This window comes from Mytilus trossulus, chromosome 11 (genome assembly GCF_036588685.1).
Source record: "Mytilus trossulus isolate FHL-02 chromosome 11, PNRI_Mtr1.1.1.hap1, whole genome shotgun sequence".
NCBI classification, from domain to species: Eukaryota; Metazoa; Mollusca; class Bivalvia; order Mytilida; family Mytilidae; genus Mytilus; species Mytilus trossulus.
This window is the reverse complement of record NC_086383.1, coordinates 3,459,261-3,479,472: the sequence shown is the minus strand read 5'-3', so window position 1 is coordinate 3,479,472 and position 20,212 is coordinate 3,459,261. Positions and strand designations below refer to the sequence as shown.

At 35.4% G+C, this 20,212-nt stretch overlaps 1 protein-coding gene across 1 annotated transcript; it reads left to right on the top strand.

Moving 5' to 3' along the window:
- Window positions 1-663: 663 nt before the first annotated feature.
- Window positions 664-3,647, top strand: LOC134691669 (E3 ubiquitin-protein ligase Midline-1-like). The gene has a single exon (XM_063552231.1). It carries the CDS (start codon window positions 715-717, stop codon window positions 2,635-2,637), a length of 1,923 nt encoding a protein of 640 aa, XP_063408301.1. The 5' UTR covers window positions 664-714; the 3' UTR covers window positions 2,638-3,647.
- The last annotated feature ends 16,565 nt before the right edge of the window (window positions 3,648-20,212 follow it).

Below are 20,212 nucleotides of genomic sequence, written 5' to 3'. Positions count from 1 at the left end.
TAAATAGTTTAAATCACTTAAAAGTCATTTGATGTTACATATATAGGACGGGTGCGTTCGATGCGTAAATAAATTAACAAACCCCGTCATATAACATCCGACTTTGAATTTGCGTCTTAATGTCAAATTTAGGTGTGCAACTTTGGGAATGGTCTTAAACGATTGACAACTCATTTCTCAATTTTTGTAATTTTCCTATATTTTTTTCTTTCTCCAGCAAAAAAAGTAGCGGTTTATAAGGAGACCCCCTAAATGACATAACAGCTTGACTTATGGTCGTTTTAAAAACGATTGTTTGCAAGTTGCATTGTGATCTATTGTACAATATGAAAATTAAACAACGTGAATGCAAATATTTTAAATGACTTTACGGAAAATAACCTTTGTGTCATCTTGACAACCGTATACAAATGTTATTACACTTCTCTACCTTCTAAACACAAGAGGTCGATTTCTTTTGTTCTATTTAAACCGCATATCGGACTGTATGTAATTCAACATAGTATACATTATTTGCTACAAAATGATACATTCATCCTGGATTTAATTGTCTGTGGTATAGCAATCGTCGAATTCCCTAAAACAATTTTATCTTAATGTATCATGTGTATTTGATAACAAGAGTCATGTGTTAAACTAGTCAAGGTAAACAGGCTATATATATATATATATCCGATCGATCTTTAGACAGGGAAGTTTAAAAGATACAACAAAATGGCGATGTCGGTGGAGGTGAAAGGAGAAAAGTTAAAAGAAGATTTTGATGATCTGCTAACTTGTACAATCTGTTTGGAGATCTTCAAAGCACCTAAGTATCTGCCGTGTCTGCATACGTTTTGTAAGTCGTGTATTAATACATATATTGTTTCAACCGTGAAAGACAATAACCCAAGTGGATTTAAATGTCCCGTATGTCGTCGGTCTGTGCCAATAGATGATGAGCAGCCTGAAACGTGGGCTAATAATTTACCCGGGAACCATTTTGTCGTATCTCTTATAGATAAAAGGGAATTACAGAAACCTGATAAGCTATGTGATACTTGTGAACAGGACAAACAGAAAGCTATTTCATTCTGTACTGTTTGTGAAGAAGCATACTGTGAATCGTGCAGAAAGGCCCACACAATTTACAAAATGTTGAAAAGTCATAAATTAGTACCCATTAAAGATATCAATGCAGACACTTCCGTTTCCGGTCTATATGCGCATGTCACTTGTAAAGAACATCCCGACAAGACAATAGAAGTGTACTGTCAGGATCATTCAAAACCGTGTTGTACAGTTTGTGCCACTGTCCACCACAGAAAATGTGAACAAGTTGTGACTATTGATAAGGCGGTGGTTGGGATTAAAGATTCCGAAAAAGCAAGAAACCTGATGACGAAATTAACAGAAACGAGTAACACATTGAGCAAAGTTCTTCAGAACCTAAAGACTAATAAGGAAAATTTTGAAAATGGCACAGAAACAGTTCTTCAAGAAATCCTAACTTTGCGAGAAAAAGTTTGTAAACATTTAAATGCACTAGAGCAGAAACTTCGGGATGAGGCCAACAGTGGAAGGAAAGAAAATGTAATTAAGCTTAAAGAAGAAATGACATATTTCTCCAGCCAAAAAAATACAATTGATAATTGGAAGACTTTATTCGAAGCTTGTTTATCTCAAGGTTCAGAAATACAATGTCTGGTCAAGATGGATGAGATTCTAAATAACCTTTCTCAAACTGAAAAAGACATTCCTAAACTTTTACAAGAAATAAGGGCTATATCCGTAAAGTTTGAACCTAAAGATATCATTTCAGACATGACCTCTCTCGGCAGTTTGATTTTTGATGAGCAACGGCATTCTGCATATAATATTCCCGGAAGGAAGATAGCAAATTTCCATACAGGAAAAATCAGAGTCGCGTTCACAATTGATGTGACAATACCTGCGGTAAGTGGGATATTCCTCAATAATGATATCATTTTGACACATTATTATCAAAAAAAGATCGTATATTATGACAACAAAGGGCAGCAACAAGAACAGCTACAAGTTCCTCACAATTTAACAGACATAACAAAAGTGGATGGTCGAACTGTTGCCGTGTCTTCAAATGAAAATAAGATAGTTGTTATTAACGTTAAACCGCTGACTATCTCTAAGATATTAAATATAAGCAACCCTGTGTGGGGTATTTCTTTCTGTGAAAACGAATTTGTCACTGCTCATGGTCAAAAAATATCTTGGTTAAATGTTGAAAATGGTACAGAAGTTAGAAGTCAACAAACAACAGCAGACACAAGACATGTTCATTGCTACACGAAAAATGAGTACATCTACTGGAATAGCGAACATTCCATTAAAAGAGAGAGCAATGAAGGAAAAGGCTTTACGTACAATCACAGTCAGTTACAACGCCCCTTCTCACAGGACGTTGATAGCGACGGGAACATTTATACAACCGGATATGATTCCAGAAATATTCATCAGTTAACATCTACTGGAAATCTCGTACGGATTATTCCAATATCAGATATAGATAATACCATCACGGCTTTTCCATGCGTAATACGGTTCCAGCCAAACAGTAACAGATTTCTATTAACATTTGATGGTAGTGCTTCCAAAGTCCTTGTGTGTGAAATTGATTAGATTCATTTAGAAGTAGAATAATAAGAAGCGAAGGGAGCAATGATTTGCTTTAGGGAGTATGAGCCCATATCTTGCTGATTTTTTGTTTAAATTACAATTTGATATTGCGTTATGTTGAACTCTCTATTATGTGAAGAAATAGTGTCAAGGATAAAACAATATTATAATAACTGATAGTTGTATGTTGTGTTGATTTTTAATATCTCTCTTATAAGTTTATATCAAATACATTTAAACAAGTTTAAAACAATGATAGGATTGAAATAAGATTCAATTGTTATCTCTTTTGTTTTGTTTTCCCGATGGATATCCTAATTGAGCGTATTTTAAGTACACATACTATCAAAATATGTTCAATTCTAGATATGAAAGTATTCAATAATTTATATTAAGATTCGCCATTCAATCAAATGATAAAACGTTTAAATTTTCTTATCCCAGGCATAGATTACCTTAGCCGTATTTGGCACAACTTTTTGGAATTTTGGATCCTCAATGCTCTTCAACTTTGTACTTATTTGGCTTAATAAATATTTTGATATGAGCGTCACTGATGAGTCTTATGTAGACGAAACGCGCGTCTGGCGTACTAAATTATAATCCTGGTACCATTGACAACTATTAAAACGAAACATTGTTTGAACCTATCTTAAGTCAGAAATCTGATGTTCAGTGGGTGTAGTTTGTTGATGCACTTAATAGTTTTGTGTGTATTTAAAATTTGAATTTTTCGAAAAACTAAGGATTTTTTTTACCCCAGGCATAGATTACCTTAGCTGTATTTGGCACAAATTTTTAGAATTTTGAATCCTGAATGCTCTTTGTCTTTGTACTTGTTTGGCTTTATAAATATTATGATATCAGCGTCGCTGGTGAATCTCATGTAGACGAAACGCGCGTATGGCGAACCAGATTATAATCCTGGTACCTTTGATAAATATCAATAAGTGTTTCTCGTTTTTATCTCACATGGCCCGTACGTGGCGTCCGTTGTCCGTCGTCATCTGCCGTCGTCCGTCGTCGTCAACTTTACAAACTACTTGGCCAAAATTAAACAAACTTCAATGTCTCTCTTATTTGACATAGTAATATTGTTTTTAGTCATTTCCTATTATAGAATTTGAAATAATAATGTATTTAGGAGTATATATCCCTCACTCAAAGCTCTGTTTTGGAGTTGGCTATATCTTGTCTGAGGTTAAAACATTATAGCTAGTGATAGTTATATTTTGTGTTGATAACAAATGTATTCAAACAAGAATAACAAATACATTATGGTATAGAGACAAGATTTCTATTTTTATAAAATTGATTATTTTTCCCATGGATATCCAGATCGTGTTTATTGTAGCTTCCAGAATAACAAAAGATGTTCAATAAATATAAATTTACTTTTTTGCTTTAATCCCCTTTTCAAAGTTTGTATAGGATTTTCCATATTTTTGGGGGGATTTTTTTTTTATCTCGAGCAACTTTGTTGCGAGATTGAATGTCTAAATGTGCATCTGATGGAGAGAAATTGGTACCGTTGAGTTTACTGAATGTGAAACATGGATATGCTATTCTTGAGGTGGCGTCGGCGTTACCTGTTTATGACGCTTTATTTTACAGTTGGTAGAAGAAATAAACTATTTATATGTTGCATACAGATGCCTTATATACGATTTGTGATACCTTTTGTTCATGTCCCCAATTTCATAACTATGCGACTACCAATAAAAAAATATTTTGTGTGTATTATGTAGAGCAGGGTCTGCTAACCCTTCCCAGACGCATACGATCATCCCTGAGTTTTTCCCGAGCTTTGTGTTGCTCAGTCTGTAGTTTTCTTTATTGTATAGCCTCAGGATATCCTGTGTCCTTGTCATTGGTTTCATAGTTTAGAGATTGCCCATAAAAAACGTATAGGTTGTTATATATGGAGCAGAATTGGCCTACCCTTCAGAGGCACCTGACATCACGTTTTTTGCGAGATTCGTGTTGCTGATGCAGTCTTTAGTTTTCCATATTGTGTCGTGTGTGCTCTTGTTTGAATTTTCGTTGTTTTTCGTATTTTGTAATGCCATTGTCAGTTTTATTCTAATGTCCTGTACCAAATTAGGAATGTGGCATTTGTTATCAAATAGTCCGTTTATTTTTATGTTGGCGTGTGAATTTGTTACATTTCAGTCATCAGTGTCTGTGTTGTCTAGTTGTTTTCCTCTCATGATTGATGTATTTCCCTCCGTTTTAGTTTGTAACCCGAATTTGTTTTCTCTTAATCGATTTATGACATTCGAACAGCTGAATACAACTGTTGTCTTCATTCATTCGACTGACGAGTTTCAATGTCCCTTTGGTATCGTTAGCCTCTCTTTTGTTCTAATGTTTCAATAATGATACACAGAATCCTTCCAAGACATCTCTGTCAGACAGGGTTTCCCTGACTATGACATCCTTTCAATGATTTGGTCTTTTTGAAAATTTCTATACCAGATTCTCTATATTATTATGTTAACTAAATTTGGGTCATCGATAAATTGTAAAGTGTACAAGTCTGTCCGACGTGGTTAACATTCCCCTCGAATTATTGTTCAACATTTATTTTGGCCTATTTCTCAGATACTATAACTATGTTCGTGTTGCTCAGTCATACGTTTTCTATGTTGTTTGTTTCTTCTATTTTTGTCTGATGGTCTTTTTTTCTTTTTAAGATATTGGTTTGTCAGTTTAATTTCGACTTATGAGTTTGAATGTCTCCTTGTTATTTTTCGCCCATCTTTAACATATTTAACAATTTTACTTTATTTGATGAACTTGTATGCAGCTATCGTAAAATATATGTATCGTAAGGTATAGTCGACTACGAACTGAGTTCTAAAGTACCACTAAGCAAACCAGAGATAGAAAAAGAATGGAATCTTGAGACAAATTAAAAAAAAAAACATGCATCAAACATTACTTACATGTATATTAAACAATGGTATTTTTGAAAAATCTTACAAGTAACAAAGATTGTTTCGGGTAATTCTTCTTAGACATCAAAAACACACCAGAGCTATAGGAATGGGAGACAAATGATCTATAGTGTTATATTATTGTCAGAACTACTATTGACCAACTGCCTCACTCAAGCCTTCTTTCTTCGCTACTCGTTGAAGTTATTTACAGGTTTGAGCTAATCCTAACCCTAGCCTACCCGATCACGATGTCCTCGTCATTCTGATTGTTGGTACGCTTGCCGTGTCTCTCTCCATCGGTCATTGTTCGTGTTCACCTGAATGATTAGTCACTTCCACACCGCAAGAATCATTCAACATAATCATTGACAACATCGGTTATATAAGAGTTATTAGACCTTCTTGTTTCCTTCTCTCCAAATTTCATTCTTTCTTCCTTCCTGTTCACCCAAAAGGACGTTTTATATAAATATAAGAAGGTGTTGTATGTGTACCAATCAGATTACTTTTCATCCTAGTCACAATTTATAAAAGTAAACCATTATAGGTCAAATGTCGGTCTTTAACACGGAGCCTTTGGTCACTCCGAACAGCAAGCTATAAAGGATCCCGAAATGACTAATATAAAACTATTCACACGAGAAATAAGTTCGATGAGTTCACAGAAACTATCACAAACCAGAAGAGAGACTTGCAACAGTGTAAAACAAGAAAAAAATACTACAAACCCTTAAATTACTCACAGAAAACAAGAGATAGAACAATAAAACCCTGCAAAAGGTTAAAAACTAAGATGCGCAAAAAATGTCAGTTATGTTGCTCCTCTAGTGGCATTGTCATGGTATTTTAGTTAGTGCATATGTCAATAGCGGAAAGGCAAGGGTATCTTTTCTACTACAAAGACATTGCCATATATATAAATCATCGGCACACAACAGTTATTCCTTAAACATGAATAAGACAATTCTTAATTAAGAGAGCACGGTATACCCGTCTTGTGCACTGCGCTTTAGACAAACTTGCACAACGATATACTTCGGTGTATAAATATTACCTTAAGCCATTACTGTGGAATGACAAATTAAGAAATTTCCAAATTGTAAGGTTTATTACATTCACCAATTTCACAACCAAAATCTACAGAAATCACTTGAAAAGTGCTTAACTCATCACATTGATACACTGCTTTTTTTCAAAGTCAACAACTAATAACACATCATGTTATCAATCAGTACTCATCCAGCATGCAATTGATTTAATGTTTGTTTTTTGCATCAGTTCTATTTTACAAGATAGCATCATTAAGAGAAATAACTCGTAATTGATAAAATTGAGTGAATCTCAATGATCAACTGGATATAAAACCGGCAGTAAAACCAATCTCAAAGTATGGCCTCAATTGTGCCGTGTAGGATGTATAAATTTGTATTCGCGTATGGTCAACGTTTAAGCGTTAAATTATATGCATCATATAGAGAGATAGTACCACTCAATCTATTCTAAAGAACCCTTAAACACTCTCGTTTATGAGCCCGAATGTACCCTATCGATAGAGAATGAGGTGCTGAAATATAAAGAATAGAGAAAAACGACGTAAAAGATAAAATAATCCCCAATCTGGAAGAGCAGCTTTTGTCTTAACTATTTCAACTACTTATAGTTTTTGTCCTAAACCTGTATCAAACATAAGATTTGTCACTGGACGCACATTTACAAACAAAAAACATTGTCATTTGACGTAAAGTTACATAAAACAATTGTCACTGGACGAGAGTTGCATAAAACCATTGTCACTGGACTATAGTTACATAAAACCATTGTCACTGGACGAGAGTTTCATAAAACCATTGTCACTCGGCGATAGTTACATAAAACCATTGTCACTGGACGATAGTTACATAAACCATTGTCACTTGACGATAGTTACATAAAACCATTGTCACTGGACGATAGTTACATTAAACCATTGTCACTGAACGATAGTTACATCAAACCATTGTCACTGGACGATAGTTACATAAAACCATTGTCACTGAACAATAGTTACATAAAACAATTGTCACTGGACGAGAATGACATAAAACCATTGTCACTGGACGAGAGTGACATAAAACAATTGTCACTGGACGATAGTTACATAAAACCATTATCACTAGACGATAGTTACATAAAACCATTCTCACTAGACGATAGTTACATAAAACCATTGTTACTGGACGATAGTTACATAAAACCATTGTTACTGGACGATAGTTACATAAAACCATTGTCACTGGACGATAGTTACATAAAACCATTGTCACTGGACGATAGTTACATAAAACCATTGTCACTAGACGATAGTTACATAAAACCATTGTTACTGGACGATAGTTACATAAAACCATTGTTACTGGACGATAGTTACATAAAACCATTGTCACTGGACGATAGTTACATAAAACCATTCTTACTGGACGATAGATACATAAAACCAATGTCACTGGAAGATAATTACATAAAACCATTGTCACTTGACGATAATTACATAAAACCATTTTCACTGGACGAGAGTGATTTAAAACCATTATCACTGGACGATAGTTACAAAAAACCATTGTCACTGGACGATAGTTACATAAAACCATTGTCACTGGACGATAGTTACATTAAACCATTGTCACTGGACGAGAGTTACATAAAACCATTGTCACTGGACGATAGTTACATAAAACACTTGTCAGTGGACGATAGTTACATAAAAACACTGTCACTGGACGAGAGTGACATAAAACCATTATCACTAGACGATAGTTACATAAAACCATTTTCACTGGACGATAGTTACATACAACCATTGTCACTGAACGATAGTTACATAAAACCATTGTCACTGAACGATAGTTACATAAAACTATTGTCACTGGACGATAGTTACATAAAACCATTGTAACTAGACAATAGTTACATAAAACCATTGTCTCTGGACGATAGTTACATAAAACCATTGTCACTGAACGATAGTAACATAAAACCAATGTCACTGGACAATAGTTACATAAAACCATTGTCACTGGACAATAGTTACATAAAATCATTGTCACTGGACGATAGTTAGATAAAACCATCGCAATGGACGATAGTAACATAAAACCAATGTCACTGGACAATACTTACATAAAACCATTGTCTCTGGACGATAGTTACATAAAACCATTGTCACTGAACAATAGTTGCATTAAACCATTGTCACTGAACAATAGTTACATAAAACCATTGTCACTGGACGATAGTTACATTAAACCATTGTCACTGAACAATAGTTACATTAAACCATTGTCACTGAACAATAGTTACATAAAACCATTGTCACTGGACGATAGTTACATAAAACCATTGTCACTGGACGATGATTACATAAAACCATTTTCACTGGACGAGAGTAACATAAAACCATGGTCACTGGACGATAGTTCCATAAAACCATTGTCACTGGACGATAGTTACATAAAACCATTGTCGCTGAACAATAGTTACATTAAACCATTGTCACTGAACAATAGTTACATAAAACCATTGTCACTGGACGATAGTTACATTAAACCATTGTCAGAGGACGATAGCTACATAAAACCATTGTCACTGGACGATAGTTACATTAAACCATTGTCACTGGACGATAGTTACATACAACCATTGTCACTGGACGATAGTTACATAAAACCATTGTCACTGCACGATGGTTACATAAAACCATTGTCATTGGACGATAGTTACATAAAAGCATTGTCACTGTACGATAGTTACATAAAACCATTGTCAGTGGACGATAGTTACATAAAACCATTTTCACTGGACGAGAGTGACTTAAAACCAGTATCACTGGACGATAGTTACATAAAACCATTGTCACTGGACGATAGTTACATAAAACCATTGTCACTGGACGATAGTTACATTAAACCATTGTCACTGGACGATAGTTACATAAAACCATTGTCACTGGACGATAGTTACATAAAACACTTGTCAGTGGACGATAGTTACATAAAAACATTGTCACTGGACGAGAGTGACATAAAACCATTATCACTAGACGATAGTTACATAAAACCATTTTCACTGGACGATAGTTACATACAACCATTGTCACTGAACGATAGTTACATAAAACCATTGTCACTGAACGATAGTTACATAAAACTATTGTCACTGGACGATAGTTACATAAAACCATTGTAACTAAACAATAGTTACATAAAACCATTGTCTCTGGACGATAGTTACATAAAACCATTGTCACTGAACGATAGTAACATAAAACCAATGTCCTTGGACAATAGTTACATAAAACCATTGTCACTGGACGATAGTTAGATAAAACCATTGTCAATGGACAATAGTTACATAAAACCATTGTCACTGAACAATAGTTACATTAAACCATTGTCACTGCACAATAGTTACATAAAACCATTGTCACTGGACGATAGTTACATTAAACCATTGTCACTGAACAATAGTTACATTAAACCATTGTCACTGAACAATAGTTACATAAAACCATTGTCACTGGACGACAGTTACATAAAACCATTGTCACTGGACGATAGTTACATAAAACCATTTTCACTGGACGAGAGTTACATAAAACCATGGTCACTGGACGATAGTTACATAAAACCATTGTCACTGGACGATAGTTACATAAAACCATTTTCACTGGCCGATAGTTACATGAAACCATTGTCACTGGACGATAGTTACATAAAACCATTGTCACTGGACGATAGTTACATAAAACCATTGTCACTGGACGATGGTTACATAAAACCATTGTCACTGGACGAGAGTTACATAAAACCATTTTCACTGGACGAGAGTTACATAAAACCATTGTCATTGGACGAGAGTGACATAAAACCATTGTCACTGGACGATAGTTACATTAAACCATTGTCACTGAACAATAGTTATATAAAACCATTTTCACTGGACGAGAGTTACATAAAACCATGGTCACTGGACGATAGTTACATAAAACCATTGTCACTGGACGATAGTTACATAAAACCATTATCACTAGACGATAGTTACATAAAAAAATTGTCACTGGACGATAGTTACATAAAACCATTGTCACTGGACGATAGTTACATAAAACCATTGTCACTGGACGAGAGTGACATAAAACCATTGTCACTGGACGATAGTCACATTAAACCATTGTCACTGAACAATAGTTACATAAAACCATTTTCACTGGACGAGAGTTACATAAAACCATGGTCACTGGACGATAGTTACATAAAACCATTGTCACTGGACGATAGTTACATAAAACCATTATCACTAGACGATAGTTACATAAAACAATTGTCACTGGACGATAGTTACATAAAACAATTGTCACTGGACGATAGTTACATAAAACCATTGTCACTGGACGAGAGTGACATAAAACCATTGTCACTGGACGATAGTTACATTAAACCATTGTCACTGAACAATAGTTACATAAAACAATTGTCGCTGGACGATAGTTACATAAAACCATTGTCACTGGACGAGAGTGACATAAAACCATTGTCACTGGACGATAGTTACATTAAACTATTGTCACTGAACAATAGTTACATAAAACAATTGTCACTGGACGAGAGTGACATAAAACCATTGTCACTGGACGAGAGTGATATAAAACAATTGTCACTGGACGATAGTTACATAAGACCATTATCACTAGACGATAGTTACATAAAACAATTGTCACTGGACGATAGTTACAAAAAACCATTGTCACTGGACGAGAGTCAAATAAAACCATTGTCACTGGACGAGAGTGACATAAAACCATTGTCACTGGACTATAGTTACATTAAACTATTGTCACTTGACGATAGTTACATAAAATCATTGTCACTGGACGAGAGTGATATAAAACCATTGTCACTGGACGATAATTACATAAAACCATTGTCACTGGACGATAGTTACATAAAACCATTGTCACTTGACAATAGTTACATAAAACCATTGTCACTGGACGAGAGTGACATAAAACCATTGTCACTGGACGATAGTTACATAAAACCATTGTCACTGGACAATAGTTACATAAAACCATTGTCACTGGACGATAGTTACATACAACCATTGTCACTGGACGATAGTTACATTAAACTATTGTCACTGAACGATAGTTACATAAACCATTGTCACTGGACGATGGTAACATAAAACCATTGTCACTGTACGATAGTTACATAAAACCATTGTCAGTGGACGATAGTTACATTAAACCATTGTCACTGGACGATAGTTAAATGAAACCATTGTCACTGAACGATAGTTACATAAAACCATTGTCACTGGGCGATGGTTACATAAAACCATTGTCACTGGACGAGAGTGACATAAAACCATTGTCACTGGACGATAGTTACATTAAACCATTGTCACTGAACAATAGTGCCATAAAACAATTGTCACTGGACGATAGTTACATAAAACCATTGTCCTTGGACGAGAGTGACAATAAACCATTGTCACTGGACGATAGTAACATTAAACCATTGTCACTGAACAATAGTTACATAAATCAATTGTCACTGGACGATAGTTACATAAAACCATTGTCACTGGACGAGAGTGACATAAAACCATTGTCACTGGACGATAGTTACATAAAACCATTGTCACTGGACGATAGTTACATAAAACCATTGTCACTTGACAATAGTATCGTAAAACCATTGTCACTGGACGATAGTTACATACAACCATTGTCACTGGACGATAGTTACATAAAACCATTGTCACTGGACGAGAGTGACATAAAACCATTGTCACTGGACGATAGTTACATAAAACCATTGTCACTGGACGATAGTTACATAAAACCATTGTCACTGGACAATAGTTACATAAAACCATTGTCACTGGACGATAGTTACATACAACCATTGTCACTGGACGATAGTTACATTAAACTATTGTCACTGAACGATAGTTACATAAAACCATTGTCACTGAACGATAGTTACATAAAATCATTTTCACTGGACGATAGTTACATAAAACCATTGTCACTGGACGATAGTAACATAAAACCATTGTCACTGTACGATAGTTACATAAAACCATTGTCAGTAGACGATAGTTACATTAAACCATTGTCACTGGACGATAGTTACATGAAACCATTGTCACTGGACGATAGTTACATAAAACCATTGTCACTGGGCGATGGTTATATAAAACCATTGTTACTGGACAATAGTTACATAAAACCATTCTCTCTGGACAATAGTTACATAAAACCATTGTCACTGGACGATAGTTCCATAAAACTATTGTCACTGAACGATAGCTACATAAAACCATTGTCACTGGACGATAGTTACATAAAACCATTGTCACTGGACGATAGTTCCATAAAACTATTGTCACTGAACGATAGTTACATGAAACCATTGTCACTGGACGATAGTTACATTAAACCATTGTCACTGAACGATAGTTACATCAAAATATTGTCAATGGACGATAGTTACATAAAACCATTGTTACTGGACGATAGTTACATTAAACCATTGTTACTGGACGATAGTTACATAAAACCATTGTCTCTGGACGATAGTTACATACAACCATTGTCACTGAACGATAGTTACATCAAACCATTGTCACTGAACAATTGTTACATAAAACCATTGTCACTGGACGATAGTTACATTAAACCATTGTTACTGGACGATAGTTACATAAAACCATTGTCACTAGACGATAGTTACATACAACCATTGTCACTGAACGATAGTTATATAAAACCATTGTCACTGGACGATAGTTACATAAAACCATTGTCACTGAACGATAGTTACATAAAACCATTGTCACTGGACGATAGTTACATTAAACCATTGTCACTGAACGATAGTTACATCAAACCATTGTCACTGAACAATAGTTACATAAAACCATTGTCACTGGACGATAGTTACATTAAACCATTGTTACTGGACGATAGTTACATAAAACCATTGTCATTGGACGATAGTTACATACAACCATTGTCACTGAACGATAGTTATATAAAACCATAGTCACTGGACGATAGTTACATAAAACCATTGTCACTGAAAGATAGTTACATAAAACCATTGTCACTGGACGATAGTTACATAAAACCATTGTCACTGGACGATAGTTACATAAACCCATTGTCACTGGACGATAGTTACATAAAACCATTGTCACTGGACGATAATTACATAAAACTATTGTCACTGGACGATAGTTACATAAAACAATTGTTAATGGACGAGAGTTACATAAAACCATTGTCACTGGACGCTAGATACATTAAAACATTGTCACTGGACGCTAGTTACATTAAAACATTGTCACTGGACGATAGTTACATAAAACCATTGTCACTGGACGTTAGTTACATAAAACCATTGTCACTGGACGACAGTTACATAAAACCATTGTCACTGGACGATGGTTACATAAAACCATTGTCACTGGACGTAAAGTTACATAAAACCGTTGTCACTGGACGATAGTTACATAAAACCATTGTCACTGGACGTTAGTTACATAAAACCATTGTCACTGGACGATAGTTACATTAAACCATTGTCACTGGACGATAGTTACATACAACCATTGTCACTGGACGATAGTTACATTAAACTATTGTCACTGAACGATAGTTACATAAAACCATTGTCACTGGACGATAGTTACATAAAACCATTATCACTGGACGATAGTTTAATAAAACAATAATCACTGGACGATAGTTACATAAAATCATTGTCACTGGACGATAATTACATAAAACCATTGTCAGTGGACTATAGTTCCATAAAACCATTGTCACTGGACGAGAGTTACATAAAACCATGGTCACTGGACGATAGTTACATCAAGCCATTGTCACTGGATGAGGGTAACATACAAATTCACTGGACGATGGTTACATAAAACCACTGTCACTGGACGAGAGTGACATAACACTTCACTGGACGATAGTTACATAAAACCATTGTCACTGGACGATAGCTACATAAAACCTTTGTCACTGGACGATAGGTACATAAAACCATTGTCACTGAACGATAGTTACATAAAACCATTGTGACTGGACGATAGTTACATAAAACCATTGTCACTGGACGAGGGTGAAATAAAACTTCACTGGACGATGGTTACATAAAACCATTGTCACTGGACGAAAGTGACATAAACTTCACTGGACGAAAGTGACATAAACTTCACTGGACGAAAGTGACATAAACTTCACTGGACGATAGTTACTTAAAACCATTGTCACTTAACGATAGTTACATTAAATCATTGTCACTGAACGATAGTTACATAAAACCATTGTCACTGGACGAGAGTGACATAAAACCATTGTCACTGGACGAGAGTGACACAAAACCATTGTCACTGGACGATAGTTACATAAAACCATTGTCACTGGACGAGAGTTACATAAAACCATTGTCACTCGATGATAGTTACATAAAACCATTGTCACTGGACGATAGTGACATAAAAGCATTGTCACTGGACGATAGTTACATAAAACCATTTTCACTGGACGAGAGTTACATAAAACCATGGTCACTGGACGATAGTTACATAAAACCATTGCCACTGGACGATAGTTACATAAAATCATTTTCACTGGACGATGGTTACATAAAACCATTTTCACTGGACGATTGTTACATAAAACCATTGTCTCTGGACGATAGTTACATAAAACCATTGTCACTGGGCGATAGGTACATAAAACCATTGTCACTGGGCGATAGGTACATAAAACCATTGTCACTGGACGATAGTTACATTAAACCATTGTCACTGGACGAAAGTTACATTAAACCATTGTCACTGGACGATAGTTACATAAAACCATTGTCACTGGACGATAGTTCCATAAAACTATTGTCACTGAACGATAGTTACATGAAACCATTGTCACTGGACGATAGTTACATTAAACCATTGTCACTGAACGATAGTTACATCAAACCCTTGTCAATGGACGAAAGTTACATAAAACCATTGTTACTGGACGATAGTTACATTAAACCATTGTTACTGGACGATAGTTACATAAAACCATTGTAACTGAACGATAGTTACATACAACCATTGTCACTGAACGATAGTTACATCAAACCATTGTCACTGAACAATAGTTACATAAAACCATTGTCACTGGACGATAGTCACATTAAACCATTGTTACTGGACGATAGTTACATAAAACCATTGTCACTAGACGATAGTTACATACAACCATTGTCACTGAACGATAGTTATATAAAACCATTGTCACTGGACGATAGTTACATAAAACCATTGTCACTGAACGATAGTTACATAAAACCATTGTCACTGGACGATAGTTACATTAAACCATTGTCACTGAACGATAGTTACATCAAATCATTGTCACTGAACAATAGTTACATAAAACCATTGTCACTGGACGATAGTTACATTAAACCATTGTTACTGGACGATAGTTACATAAAACCATTGTCACTGGACGATAGTTACATAAAACCATTGTCACTGGACGATAGTTACATAAAACCATTGTCACTGGACAATAGTTACATAAAACCATTGTCACTGGACGATAGTTACATACAACCATTGTCACTGGACGATAGTTACATTAAACTATTGTCACTGAACGATAGTTACATAAACCATTGTCACTGGACGATGGTAACATAAAACCATTGTCACTGTACGATAGTTACATAAAACCATTGTCAGTGGACGATAGTTACATTAAACCATTGTCACTGGACGATAGTTAAATGAAACCATTGTCACTGGACGATAGTGACATAAAACCATTGTCACTGGGCGATGGTTACATAAAACCATTGTCACTGGACGAGAGTGACATAAAACCATTGTCACTGGACGATAGTTACATTAAACCATTGTCACTGAACAATAGTTCCATAAAACAATTGTCACTGGACGATAGTTACATAAAACCATTGTCCTTGGACGAGAGTGACATTAAACCATTGTCACTGGACGATAGTAACATTAAACCATTGTCACTGAACAATAGTTACATAAATCAATTGTCACTGGACGATAGTTACATAAAACCATTGTCACTGGACGAGAGTGACATAAAACCATTGTCACTGGACGATAGTTACATAAAACCATTGTCACTGGACGATAGTTACATAAAACCATTGTCACTTGACAATAGTTTCGTAAAACCATTGTCACTGGACGATAGTTACATACAACCATTGTCACTGGACGATAGTTACATAAAACCATTGTCACTGGACGAGAGTGACATAAAACCATTGTCACTGGACGATAGTTACATAAAACCATTGTCACTGGACGATAGTTACATAAAACCATTGTCACTGGACAATAGTTACAAAAAACCATTGTCACTGGACGATAGTTACATACAACCATTGTCACTGGACGATAGTTACATTAAACTATTGTCACTGAACGATAGTTACATAAAACCATTGTCACTGGACGATAGTAACATAAAACCATTGTCACTGTACGATAGTTACATAAAACCATTGTCAGTAGACGATAGTTACATTAAACCATTGTCACTGGACGATAGTTACATGAAACCATTGTCACTGGACGATAGTTACATAAAACCATTGTCACTGGGCGATGGTTATATAAAACCATTGTTACTGGACAATAGTTACATAAAACCATTCTCTCTGGACAATAGTTACATAAAACCATTGTCACTGGACGATAGTTCCATAAAACTATTGTCACTGAACGATAGCTACATAAAACAATTGTCACTGGACGATAGTTACATAAAACCATTGTCACTGGACGATAGTTCCATAAAACTATTGTCACTGAACGATAGTTACATGAAACCATTGTCACTGGACGATAGTTACATTAAACCATTGTCACTGAACGATAGTTACATCAAAATATTGTCAATGGACGATAGTTACATAAAACCATTGTTACTAGACGAAAGTTACATTAAACCATTGTTACTGGACGATAGTTACATAAAACCATTGTCTCTGGACGATAGTTACATACAACCATTGTCACTGAACGATAGTTACATCAAACCATTGTCACTGAACAATAGTTACATAAAACCATTGTCACTGGACGATAGTAACATTAAACCATTGTTACTGGACGATAGTTACATAAAACCATTGTCACTAGACGATAGTTACATACAACCATTGTCACTGAACGATAGTTATATAAAACCATTGTCACTGGACGATAGTTACATAAAACCATTGTCACTGAACGATAGTTACATAAAACCATTGCCACTGAAAGATAGTTACATTAAACCATTGTCACTGAACGATAGTTACATCAAACCATTGTCACTGAACAATAGTTACATAAAACCATTGTCACTGGACGATAGTTACATTAAACCATTGTTACTGGACGATAGTTACATAAAACCATTGTCACTGGACGATAGTTACATACAACCATTGTCACTGAACGATAGTTATATAAAACCATTGTCACTGGACGATAGTTACATAAAACCATTGTCACTGAACGATAGTTACATAAAACCATTGTCACTGGACGATAGTTACATAAAACCATTGTCACTGGACGATAGTTACATAAAACCATTGTCACTGGACGATAATTACATAAAACTATTGTCACTGGACGATAGTTACATAAAACAATTGTTAATGGACGAGAGTTACATAAAACCATTGTCACTGGACGCTAGTTACATTAAAACATTGTCACTGGACGCTAGTTACATTAAAACATTGTCACTGGACGATAATTACATAAAACCATTGTCACTGGACGTTAGTTACATAAAACCATTGTCACTGGACGACAGTTACATAAAACCATTGTCACTGGACGATGGTTACATAAAACCATTGTCACTGGACGTAAAGTTACATAAAACCGTTGTCACTGGACGATAGTTACATAAAACCATTGTCACTGGACGTTAGTTACATAAAACCATTGTTACTGGACGATAGTTACATTAAACCATTGTCACTGGACGATAGTTACATACAACCATTGTCACTGGACGATAGTTACATTAAACTATTGTCACTGAACGATAGTTACATAAAACCATTGTCACTGGACGATAGTTACATAAAACCATTATCACTGGACGATAGTTTAATAAAACAATAATCACTGGACGATAGTTACATAAAACATTGTCACTGGACGATAGTTACATAAAACCATTGTCAGTGGACGATAGTTCCATAAAACCATTGTCACTGGACGAGAGTTACATAAAACCATGGTCACTGGACGATAGTTACATCAAGCCATTGTCACTGGATGAGGGTAACATACAAATTCACTGGACGATGGTTACATAAAACCACTGTCACTGGACGAGAGTGACATAACACTTCACTGGACGATAGTTACATAAAACCATTGTCACTGGACGATAGCTACATAAAACCTTTGTCACTGGACGATAGGTACATAAAACCATTGTCACTGAACGATAGTTACATAAAACCATTGTCACTGGACGATAGTTACATAAACTTCACTGGACGAAAGTGACATAAACTTCACTGGACGAAAGTCACATAAACTTCACTGGACGATAGTTACATAAAACCATTGTCACTTAACGATAGTTACATTAAATCATTGTCACTGAACGATAGTTACATAAAACCATTGTCACTGGACGAGAGTGACATAAAACCATTGTCACTGGACGAGAGTGACACAAAACCATTGTCACTGGACGATAGTTACATAAAACCATTGTCACTGGACGAGGGTGAAATAAAACTTCACTGGACGATGGTTACATAAAACCATTGTCACTGGACGAAAGTGACATAAACTTCACTGGACGAAAGTGACATAAACTTCACTGGACGAAAGTCACATAAACTTCACTGGACGATAGTTACATAAAACCATTGTCACTTAACGATAGTTACATTAAATCATTGTCACTGAACGATAGTTACATAAAACCATTGTCACTGGACGAGAGTGACATAAAACCATTGTCACTGGACGAGAGTGACACAAAACCATTGTCACTGGACGATAGTTACATAAAACCATTGTCACTGGACGAGAGTTACATAAAACCATTGTCACTGGATGATAGTTCCATAAAACCATTGTCACTGGACGATAGTGACATAAAAGCATTGTCACTGGACGATAGTTACATATAACCATTTTCACTGGACGAGAGTTACATAAAACCATGGTCACTGGACGATAGTTACATAAAACCATTGCCACTGGACGATAGTTACATAAAATCATTTTCACTGGACGATGGTTACATAAAACCATTTTCACTGGACGATTGTTACATAAAACCATTGTTTCTGGACGATAGTTACATAAAACCATTGTCATTGGGCGATAGGTACATAAAACCATTGTCACTGGGCGATAGGTACATAAAACCATTGTCACTGGACGATAGTTACATTAAACCATTGTCACTGGACGAAAGTTACATTAAACCATTGTCACTGGACGATAGTTACATAAAACCATTGTCACTGGACGATAGTTCCATAAAACTATTGTCACTGAACGATAGTTAC

Excerpts from the sequence above, each read along its gene's own strand:
- LOC134691669 (XM_063552231.1), top strand. The coding sequence starts at position 715 with ATGGCGATGTCGGTGGAGGTGAAAGGAGAAAAGTTAAAAGAAGATTTT.